The sequence below is a fragment of the Arvicanthis niloticus genome, chromosome 20, assembly GCF_011762505.2.
Source record: "Arvicanthis niloticus isolate mArvNil1 chromosome 20, mArvNil1.pat.X, whole genome shotgun sequence".
NCBI classification, from domain to species: domain Eukaryota; kingdom Metazoa; phylum Chordata; class Mammalia; order Rodentia; family Muridae; genus Arvicanthis; species Arvicanthis niloticus.
The window spans coordinates 18027353-18039407 of NC_047677.1; the positions used below are offsets into that span (position 1 = coordinate 18027353).

At 36.5% G+C, this 12055-nt stretch overlaps 1 protein-coding gene across 6 annotated transcripts in view; it reads right to left on the minus strand.

The window, feature by feature from the left end:
• Rev3l (REV3 like, DNA directed polymerase zeta catalytic subunit) overlaps positions 1–12055 on the minus strand; it is a 157674-nt gene that overhangs the window by 42139 nt on the left and 103480 nt on the right. For all 6 annotated transcript variants that reach the window (XR_013105471.1, XR_013105470.1, XM_076917128.1 and 3 more), the window contains 6 exons: positions 10469–11382; positions 8082–8161; positions 6524–6649; positions 4127–4319; positions 2650–2761; positions 121–236 (listed from right to left, as the gene is read on the minus strand). Coding sequence is in view for 4 of the 6 variants with exons in the window: in XM_076917128.1 (XP_076773243.1) it covers positions 121–236; positions 2650–2761; positions 4127–4319; positions 6524–6649; positions 8082–8161; positions 10469–11382 (1541 nt within the window). In the remaining 2 variants the exon portion in view is untranslated. The remainder of the gene's footprint in view (positions 1–120; positions 237–2649; positions 2762–4126; positions 4320–6523; positions 6650–8081; positions 8162–10468; positions 11383–12055) is intronic.

The window sequence follows — 12055 nt, forward strand, 5'->3', positions numbered from 1 at the left end:
ATTTATCACAGTTTAATAGAAAAAAACTGAGCTGGAATGATATTTCCTTCCTCTAATTTTGTCATTATTTACTCTATAACTTCTCTGTAGTTGTAACAAAACATTTGCAGTTCTACATACCCGGCACTCTCGAAATCATCTGACATAAGTCCACACTCAGAGCAGCCGCCCTCTGTAAGAGGTAGCCCCAGGAGTGCATCTGGATCTCGTAGCCTAGCAGAATGTCAGGGTCATACCTAGAGAAGAAAACATCAGAGCACACAACATTACATTTGGAACTGTGCCCAGAAGAACCACCCTCACGGTGGAGGACCAAGATCAAAACCTATATCCCCAATGGCCATTCAATTGGGAAGGAATGCGTCAGCAGTAGCTGCAGAATGGTTGCTATCGAATGACTTAGATTGAGCTTAATTTCACTAAGACTGTTCCACATTTCTTGGCAGAATTTGATGAAATCTGGGGGGAAGAGACAAGCAATTACTACTGTACTGAAGGCAAGACTGTAAATAAGATGTGGGCAGGAATGGCAAAGTGTGAGACGTGAGAGGGCATGGTATTAGGATAAAGATCTTCCAGGTCACAGAACCGTCATTTAAAATTTTTAACCTATACAGCCTTTTAATAGTGTTAATGCTGAGGAAAAAAAGATTCAAATACTTTCCTTGTGGTGTTAGTGTTGACTGGGTTCTCACACAAAATAATGTCTAAGAGATGATAGGTCTGTCTTCTGAGAAGGAGGGCAATTCACTCAGTAGTAGATGAAAGTACTGAGAGAGAAACCAATGCAGGAAAATCAAGCTTGAGAACCCAAGAGGAGGGGCCTCCTCATCACTGCATGATTGTTCTGGTAAGGCCCAACTGACAGCCTGATCAAACTCAGGATTGTTCTGTGGCTCCTCTTAAGCCCTCCATGGGTGACTGCCATGAAATATTTTTCTTACAATACAAGAGAAGAATAAATGTATTTAACTTCAAGGGGAAAACCATAGGGAAGAGAGGAATTGATTATAGTTATGTTTTGAGACTAAAACTTTCAGTTGCTACATAAAAAACCCTCAAAACTATGGTGATAGGTGTTTTTTTTTTTTTTTTTTTTTGATCTATGGGTTTCATTTGTATTATTTACTTGTATATGTAACTTATTATTATCATTACCAGCTGTACACAAGCTAGATAACTACTCTATCCCTGATCTACACTTTCAGCTTCTTACTATTTTTGAGACAAGAGTCTTATTATGTAGCCCAGGCTAGCTTCAAACTTCCAATCCTATTTTAGACTATTCAGTGTTTGGATTATAAAAGTAAGTCATCATGCCTGTTTTTTTTTCTCATTGATTTTTATATTTAGCATATAGGATTCATTTTTTATTGGCTATTTTATTTATTTACAGTACAGATGTCATTTCCCTTTCCCCTCCCTAGAACCCCCTATCCTATACCCCCTCTTCCTTTATGCTTTTATACCATTTTGATTACATGCATGTAATAAGGTCAGTTCTAGGTTGAGGGTCTAGCAACACAATAGATGCAAATAGTCGAGGAACAAGCAATACAATAAACACAAATAGTCAAAGAAAAAGCAAGGCATTAAACCCAGTTATGTGAACACCCCCAGTATCACTGTTTCTAAGGGCGTATCAGGATGACCAAAGTATCTGAACTTACTTCCCTGTCCTAGCCCAAGGTCATTTTCATGTGTCCAAAGCCTACTTCCTTGTTTTAGCCTAAGATTTAGATTCCTGCCTGAGATTACCTCTTTGTTCTGGCCTAATATTTAGATTCCTGCCTGAGATTACTCCTTTGTTCTAGCCTAAGATTTAGATTCCTACCTGAAATTACTTCTTTGTTCTAGTCTAATATCAGATTCCTCCTTGAAGCCTACTTCCTTGCCCTTGGCCAATGTCATATTCCTGCCAAGCAGTCCCTTTCCTTGTCCTTGGTCCATGTCAGATTCCTGCCAAGCAGCTCCAAAGGCTCTCCACCTCTCCCCCTTTTTTATTTTGTTAACAAGACTGAGCCTGTCTTAGGTCGTCCTGACAAGAATGCCTTTCTTACCCATCATGGAATATGCATTATCAAAGGCAATGCACTTCTGTCTTAGGTTGGTAAGGCTCTATGCAGAATCTACCTGTCCTTGGCTTGCCAGCCTGTTAATTTAATAACTTTGTCTGGGGGTCCATTTTCAGGTTCAAGCCATGTACTTCAAGCCATGCAGTACTAGATGTACTTTTAACAAAGATTAATTATTAAAGTAAAAAAAAAAATAAATAAAACCAACGGATTCAAAATATTACTGAAATGATGGCTAGCTCCCAAGGCAGAAACTTCTTTAAGTGAGTAACACAACTGAACTTTTGTACCAATCCACATTACTTCAGAACTATAGAAAAATCATCTTAAAATCCAATTGAGAAGCTCGAAGCATATATTTTTCTTTATTCCCCTAATTGTAATAACACAGCATTGCTTTTCCTGTCCCGTGTTTGATGGAATGAAACTGAGAACAGGAGGCTGAGTATAGTAAACTTCCTAAGGATGATCACTCACTTTCCAGGGTCCTGAAGGTAACTCTCGCCCTCCATTATATCTTATGTGAAACGACTGAATAATGCAAATGCAAAACTCAGAAAATATAAGACAATACCTCTTTATTATATTCGTAATTTCCTGGAAGAGAGCCTTCTCATCAGCAGCGTAGGTCACTTCTAATCCTGTAATCCCAGATCTGATAAGTAATGGGGTCTGACATCTGATATCTAAGGAAATAAAATACTTGTTTTATATATAACATTATATCATATACTATTATATAAAAGTAGTATCAGTCTTTACTTCTGCATTAAAGAATTAAAAAAAAAAAAAAAACTGACCCCCCCTAAAGTAAAACTATAACAGTCCAACTACTTGAAAACTTCCTTAAATGGTTTTTCTAATGTAACATTAACTAAAATCAAGTTTTACATTTTCAGTTATCCCCTTAGTCTTCATTTATAAAATTCCCAAGCAATAACATATCACTTGAAAACAATTTAATGCTTCTATGCTTAATTTTCCTAATGATAAAGCTTTGTTTAGCAGAGAATATTTTATTCACAATTATGCTAGAAAATGGTTAATAAACACTTCTTCAAGAAAAAAAAAAAATCCTTACATGAGTCTTTGCTTGCCTATTTCCATTACGTAAAATCATCTTACCATGGTTAATTTCAAACTGTCAACACCGACTATTATGAAAAATTTATAAAAATTCAGTGATTGGTATGTTAGCTGGTGTTAGCCATGATTAAACATAAGATTCTTCTTTCTTCTATACTAAATCTTCCACAAGAGACTTAAATAATTTGTAAGAGTTCCCTTTAAAACCTCAGAGAAATACTTGCATTTCCTAAAATGCTTCTATGGTGTAAGAAGAACCTTTGAACCAAAGTACAATTACTTAGGAAGATATATAAATAGAAAATATGATAACTCACAAACAATTAATTTATAGTAGTTAACAATGTTCTAAAGCAAACAATCTGTGTTAGCAGCAAAATATCTGCAGATAATGAAGATTGTTTACCCAAGCTAACGATAGACATGATTATTTGGGTTGGTTGTGAATAATCAGTCGTTTATGAGTTATGTGTTAATTAAAAGTTTAATTAAGATCTTTGTGTCCACAGGGTTTCTGGTTTTTCCTCCCCTGTGGTGCCGAAGACAGAACCAAGAGCACTCACACATGCTAGGTAAGTGCTCCATCCCATCTCCAGTCTACCTTTGGTTGTAACAATTAAAATAAGAGCCACAAATCTAGGAAAAAGTATAGCTTCCTACCTCAACCTCAGCCAACATTAGAAAAGAGTCTTCCTGTTTCCTTACAGTTCTTTAGGAAGGAAATTTTCTTAAGAGTCATTCCAAGTCATGCATGGTGGCTGGCAGATGCCTGTTATCCTAGCACTTGGGAAGTAGAGGCCGAAAGGATCCAAGTTCAATGCTAGCCTCAGCTACACTGCCAGTACAACGTCAATGCTAGCCTCAGCTACACTGCCAGTACAAGGTGGGCTATGTGAGAACCTGTCACTCTGCACCCACAACCCCAACTGGCGGGCAAGCATGTCATTGTTAAAAATGAACAATACCTTGATGGGTGACTGTCTTGTCCTTATCAATCACTATCACGCCCGTGAGCTCTGTCTTCTCTGTGTCTGGGAGTGGAGTGTCAGATGAAATGCAGTAGAACAAAGCACAGATTGGGTCAAACTCAGGATCTGGCTGTAAGTCTCTTCTAGTTCGAGCATGTAACTCCACACTGATTAAGGTAAGATTTTGTATCTACCAAAGGAAATTAAAAATTATGCTTAAAGTGTTTTGCAGCATGAATGTTCAAAGAAGTGCTTTTCACTAAGACTCTGAAGAAACAAGCTAAAATATAGAAAATATGGACATAAAAGACAAAGTTGCAATTAGCCCATGAATTTCTTAAACTTAAGACTTTTGTTTCCAAAATTAGATTTATTCATGTTCTTATTTCAAAAAATGCTTGGGCTGTCACTTCTCAGTGGCAGTACTTAAAAAGTATTTATTTACAATCTATGCAGTGTGTCTTAATTTGTTTTTGAGGAAAAGAATTAGTTCAAATGCTTATCCACATTCAAACCAGTCTATCACATTTCATAGTTAACTATATTAGACCTGTACCTTTAAACTCAAAACAGAAATTGTCTTTTAGTTTAAAGTTTATATGTATTAATCTGCTACTATAAAAGGATTACCTAAATTTAGACCTTTTGCACATGAGCCAATTTTTAAGTTTTAATTTTACCTTAAGAAATAAAATTTAAAGAACTGTTATGAAATCCACTATGTAACAAGCCATTTCATCTGATGACGTACATATGCTCACAGGCATGCAGCATACGGTAAATCGTTTTCACACTTATGCTTTGTTAATAAAAACTTCTCAATTGCAATTCTTAATGTCTTTTTAGAATCAAGACAGAGATAGGCACAGCAGAGCAGGCCTGCTGTCCTAACACTTGGGGCTTCTGCTCACAATCTCAAATCCAATAGGAAACAGCAATAGTCTGTCTCAGAATAAGGAAAAGTAAAAATAAATTAAAAGTCAACATATGGATTTGGCCTGAATTCATGATTGCATGGTGTATGCTACCATATACATGCAGCTGGCATTGGAAAATAAGACTATTTATTGTCTCTTCATAATTATTCAGATCATATAAATTAGAAAGGATTTGTAGTTATAATCCACAAGGATTATAAATAGATAATAAATAGAATTATGCTTTTCAAATAAGAAGCAAACAACCAAAGGTAACAAGGTTTTCTGGGGATAGAATGATGGCTCAGTGGTTAAAGGAGCTTGCTGGACAACGATGAGGATCCCAACGCCCACGTTAACATGCCACATCCTGTAAACAACAGTGACTGCAGCTCCATGGGATCTCATGTCCTTCTCTGGCCTCTGTGGACACTTGCACATATTAACACAGAAAAACAGACAGATAGACAGACAGACAAGAAACACATACACACCAGCATAATATGTCCAAAAGCACAAATTATTTTTAAAAAACAAGACTTTTTTGCTAAAGCTATCTATTTTGCTTTAGTAGATATTGTGTTTATTTGCAAAATAAAAAATTTTTATTTGTATGTGTGCACACATGTGGCCACGTATGTTTGTGTGTGTGTTGTGTAGGCAAAGGACAACTTGTGGGAGCTGGTTCTCTCCTCCCACCACGTGAGCTCCAGGGACTGAAAATTCAGGTTGTCAGGCTGAGTGGCAAGTGCCTTTACTGAGCAAACCAGCTTGCCATCCCAATAATTAGAGCTGAAAAAAACATTTCCTTTAATTTTTAATTGTGAGCATTTGCTATGTACTCCTGCTTTTGGTGCATAGCACAATGGTAGGATTTAGTGCCCTCTTCTGGCCTCTTGGGGCCTCAGACATACACAGTAGTGTCAAATGACAAGTAGTGTCAAATGCCTATCAGATAGGCAAGTGCTTTGAGTTTCCAATCCACACTATGATTAATTTACATTTTTGTAAGAAAGTGTCCTAGCCTTTCACATACATGTTTAAAATGTAAAAGTCAAGTACTTTGTATAGTTTGTGAATCATCATTTTCTTCTTTTATAGAAAAATAATCTACTAAGACAACCAAACAGAAAAAGAAAATCACAATTGAGATATGATACATTTCAGAACAATAGCATAATAAAACAGAGTTTTTTTAAATATATAATTCTAAAATATCAAAATATTTTCTAATTTAACTTCTATAAACTAAGTTTTAGTTAATAATTTTGCAAAGGTGGTGAAAATATAAGTCAGTCTCAATAATTAGTCAATATTTACTTTTTTCCTGTTTTACCCAACTACAGTAGAATAACAAGATGATGATCAATGAAGAAAATGTAACATATCCCTTTCTGGTTAAACATTTCCATACTTGTCCTATGACAGATCTGGATAGTTAAGCATAGTGTGTGCAGGCTTACTGCTGCAGTCTTACCTCGTGTAAAGCCTTTGCCTCTTGTAAGTTCTGTATGCTGACTTTGAAACCATAAGTATTGTTTAAGGATGGTCCATCAATCTGAGAAGTTTCTTTCTTTGGAGTATTTACTGCTGCAAACTGATTCTATTTAAAAAAGACAGAGCCAGAAAAAGACATAAGCAACCGTTCTTTCTTTCAATTATTCTTGTTTAAACACTTTATATACTTAGTATTAAATAATGAACATGATAAACATAAAGATTCTCTTTATGTTTAAGAAAAAGTTTATTAACATTCATTTTATTTTAGTAACTGTAGAAATATGATACAATCAATAAACAAAGCATGTGTTGACATTTGATTTTACAAGCCCCAAATACTGAAAGCAGGAGTCAGGTAGAGCTGATATTTATACTACATGGATATTTATCTTGACCTTTCTTGAAAGAAAGATCAAGTATTTAATATATTTATAACTACTTGGCTGAAGTTCGTAATGGTGTGAAAGTATGCATGTGTACCTTACCCACTGCTGCACACACTGGCAGCCCAGACTAGCCTCGTCCTCACGGTGATCTGTCTTAGACTCCCCAGTGCTGAGATTACACATGTGACCCACTATATCCAGCTCTCTCTGTTCTTAAAATACCTTTATGCTATTTAAATAAATTAATAATTTCCCATAACATATTGATTTATGTTTACAATGCACTGTTACTCGTTTTTAGTATCAATAGCTTATAATATAAAAGTTTTATAAGTCAAAGTTTGTGGTATAGCCTCAATGCAAAAATACTAAAACACATCTTCTATGTAATGACCTTTCTGAGTAGTAGGTAATCTGGAAGTGGTTTCCTACATTTATTTCCAAAGACAATGTCTAACACAGTTCTTTCACATAACCTTATACTTCTCAATAAAGTACTATCTTTAGTATTTGAATAAGGACAATTATAATTTCTCAACTTCAATAGTAGATAATGCTGCTTTCTTTTGTAACTTGGTAAAAAAAATTTAAGAATTAAGTTATATTTGAAAAAAAAAAAAAGGGATATATTTTTGGTGAAATAAAAAAAGTCCACTTATTTAGCCCGGTGGTGGTGGTACATGTGTTTAATCCCAGCACTTGGGAGGTGGAGGCAGGTGAATCTCTGTTAGTTCAAGGCTAAGCCTGATCTATAGAATGAGTTCCAACACAGCCAGTGCTCTGTGTTTTGAAACAGAGAAACCCTGTTTCAAAAACCAAACCAAACCAAATCAAAACAGACCAAGCAACCAAGGAAGCAAATAATCTCTTCCTTAAGCTCTGCTGTGACTAGACTGTTTGATACTGCCAGTTACCAGTTATGTATACAAATCATCGTAATTTACATTCTGGTTGTCATAGTCACTTTTTCTGTAATATTTGTATTTACACATAAGAATCTTTTATAACCTAACAATAAAAAAAGCTAAAGAAAAATGTTATTTATTTTCTCAACAATATGTAAATAATGTAAAAATTAAGTTAGGACAGAGTGAGCTCTCAAACGCAGACTTGGCCTTGCACTGAGCTGTATGTGTCGGGTATAGTTACCTCTACTTGCGTTGTCAGGAGAACTCTCCTCAGACTCTCAGCATCACTTCCTTTCTTATACAACTTCTGGGTTTTTGGTTCTGTAGAAAGAGATTTCACTTTTAACTTGTACATCTGCTTCTGTTTTGTTTTTCAAACAAATATCATTTGTGAATTCTGTCATACACATTTTTCTAGATTTCATAATTTTAAAATGAAATTAATTAAAATCTCCAATTTCTATAAAATACCTCAAACTCTTACATGTTTAAAAAAGCACATTTACATTTAATTACTGAGTTTTATATCTTAGTCATTAACTTGGGGCTAATTCACTCATTCATCACATATTTATGATGAGGAAGGAGTGACATAAAGTTTGTGTTCTAGAAAGAATCATAATTCACCACACATACATAAGTGAGAGAACAACAGTTCTTACCTGTGTGGGTGTTCTGAGCCCTCTGGTGGACAACTGTAGACACTACTGATTTCTATCACACTACGTTTGCTCTACCTACCTACCTGCCTACCTACTCCCCATAATAGCATTTAATTTATAAACTAGGCACAGTAAGATTACAATACCCAGTAATAAAATAGAATCCCAATAATATACTCTAATAAGTTACATGCATGTTATCTCTTTCTCAAACATTCTTATTTTCTTTACTTTTTCATAAAGACCACGTTTTCTTGTTGCCCTTTGGCATCTATGAATCTATGAACCGACAGTATCATCACTTCTATGCTTCGGGATCATGAAGTAAAATAAAGACTATTGAACATAAGTGCTCCAATCCCACAACAGTTGGATGGATTACCAAGACGACTACTAAATGATGAACAAGAGGGTGTCATGTATAGAATGGATACATTAGACATGGTTCATATTTCATGATATTCAAAATAGCATATGACTTAAAACTTATAGATCATGTATTTACAGAGTATTATAAGTAGTATTTTCGGACTGCAGTTGTCTGTATGTAACTGAAATTCCAAAAAGCCAAATTCTGAGTGAGTGAGGAACTAATTGGTAATTTATATCTAATTAAATCTTGGTTTTTTTCTGAACTGAAATATGCATAGTAGGTTGCCATGCAGTGAGTATCTAAGAAGGCCTGTAGACACTTAGGCAAGAGATGATAATGAGCCAGCATAAAGCTGTGGTGGCAGAAATAAAATGAAGGAACCTGGTAATGGACTGAAAACCAAGGTGCTTACCAAGGCAGTCAGGTGATGCTACATATATATATTGTGTGGATGATATAGTATTCATTGAGGGAAGGGAGGGAGAAAGAGAAAGACAGAAAGAGAGAAGAGAGAGGAGAGAGAGAGAGAGAGAGAGAGAGAGAGAGAGAGAGAGAGAGAGAGAGAGAGAGAGAGAGAGATATGCAGGCTGGGGAACTGAAAGATCAGATGTACCTGTGAATTCTCATGGGGCACATGGGCCTGAGTGTTTTGGTAAGGTGGTAATGAATGCAGGCACTGACATCATGATTTAAGGGCCAATCTTGTGGTCCTTTGAACGGTCAAGTAGAAATGCCATATGGTCAGTTTTCTGCTGCCTAAATTCCCAGCTTGAAATACAAATGTGCAAATTACCAGAATTAACCCTATGGATAGGAATGTGATCATTTAGGAGAAAACCCAAGAAAGGCTTAAGACTTAATAAACTGCAACACTTTGACAGCAGCTAAGAATAGTAAGATCTATTTAAAAGAAAATCAAGTAGAAAAATACAAATAAAGACAAGAGAAACTCCAAAAACTAAGTTGTAGTCAACAGGCCAACGACTGCTGAGAAGCCACAATTAAAACATATCCACTGGATTTAGTCATAAGAAAATTTTTGAGAAACTTTTTTAAAAGTAGAATTACAGGCAGAATTCAGATTAGAGTAGGCTGATAAATGAATACAAAATAAATAAGCAGGGCTGTTTTTAAGAGAATGTTTTAAAAAGAAAGTTGACTTTGAAGAAGGAAATTTGGCTTAAGATATAAGGTTGAGGAAAATTTTTGGTTGTTTCTGTAGTAATTGGCAGGAAAGAAGCTGGAGATTTACCTCAATAGTCAAGTGTATGTATGGGCCCTGGGTTTTTGAGACTCAGAACTGGGAAAAACAAAAATAAAAAGGTGGTGGAGATTTGAGTGAGTGTGAAAAAGCCAACAGGGAAAATCAAGTTCTGCGAGGCTCCTGTACTTTGCCCAAGAGGTAGACAGATACAACGGGCTTGCAGAAGAGAGATGAAAGCATTTCCATGTCATGACTTTCTAAAGCGTGATGCATTAATCACAACCCTTCATTTCCTGAGCTACAATTTCACTTACAAGGTCATTTACATCTAGTCAAATGCTTCATCTCTACCTTTGAGAACACTGCCTTCCTACCATTTCTACACTTACCTACAGAGAAAGGGCTAAGGCCAGTGGCTTCAGGAAGCTTTTCCAGGAACTTCCTCTGCGTAACTGGTGTACTATGAAGACAGAGTGGCTCACATTTCCCAGTTCTCGTCCTAGCATGGATCGGAGAGATCACTTGAGGCTCCCGAGATTCACAGCAGGGACTCTTTTGGATGCCATCTTTTATTGGCTTTAAGAAGTTCTCAACAGCTAGGGAACAAAGCTCCTCGACTGGGGACGAATGTCTGCCATCTCCGTTTAATGCTCTGAAGTCTGGGGATGCTGCTTGTTGCCAAGGTGGAATACCTGGAGAATCAGGGGAGCTGTAACTAACATAACAGTTATCGTCATTGTCTTCATCCTCCTCAGGAACAGATGCAGAGACAGCTGGCAGCAGTGTCTGACTGGCACTTACTGTCTGACTGCATCCTGTAGTTGATGTTTGCAAAGCAATCTGAGACTTACTAACTTCTTCCTTGGTATGTGCTGTAGTAGAAAGTGTATGTGGGCATTTATCCACTAGAAGAGACACTGCACGAGTGTCACCTGGATTAACTACAGGACTGACATTTTCAGCAGATTTTATCACTGGGGTTAGCTCAGTTTTAGGGAGTTTCTTTGAACGTTCATATTCTTCTTTGGCTTGAAGCCATGCTTGAACCAGTTGCCGACTTGGAGCATATTTGCAAGGCATAATTACAATTTTCTTATCTTCTACCGTCTTATGGCTATTAGTTGACTCTTTATTGACAACTGCTTGGCCATTACGAAGTGGGGACCCTGGTCTGGGATTCTGCGTCATTGCTGAGAATGCGGTTTTCCACAGGCGAAGTCCTTCCAAGGAAAAGTCTCCTTCAAATTCAATCAGGTCATTTGGAAGTCGAGTTTCCACCATTAGGAGCCGCCCACCAATTTCCCTATAAATACATTGTTAGAATAAATGTTTTTGTCTCAATAAACAATTACCGAAAATAAGTTCCTATCTGACAGACTTAGGGTGCCCTTCAGTGTCTCAGATATGACAATTTCTTTTTTCCCCATTCACTCCAATTGCAGACAAAATACTCTATCTGCAGCTTCAATATGCTTTTCTTCATAGGTCTTTAACTACAAAATTAATTTGTTTTGGAAAGCAGCCCTATTTCAAAAGAAAGAAGGTTTTATTTTTAATTTAATTTAATTTAATTTTTTTTTAGCGTCCCATAACACTAACTCATCAGAATCCTTACCACTCTTATTAATCTGCATGTGTCCGGGTGTGTGTTTTATATGGGCGAGTGAACACATGTGGAGGCCGGAGGGTGACATCCTTCCTTAGTTGCTCTCTACCTTATCTTTGGAGATAGCATTCAAACTAAACACAAGCTCATCAATTTGATTAGCTGGATGGCCAATGAGCTACCGAGCTCTTCGTGTTTGTCCCTCCCCTGTGCTGGGGTTATGGAGGAGGGTCCAGATTTCCTGTGAGCACCAGGAATCCAAACTCAGGTGCTCATGCTTATGCAGCAGGAACTTTATCTAAAACAGTAAAATAAGTTATCATTTACTTCTCTACAGCCTCTTTCTAGATCCCCTAGTACCCATCATAGT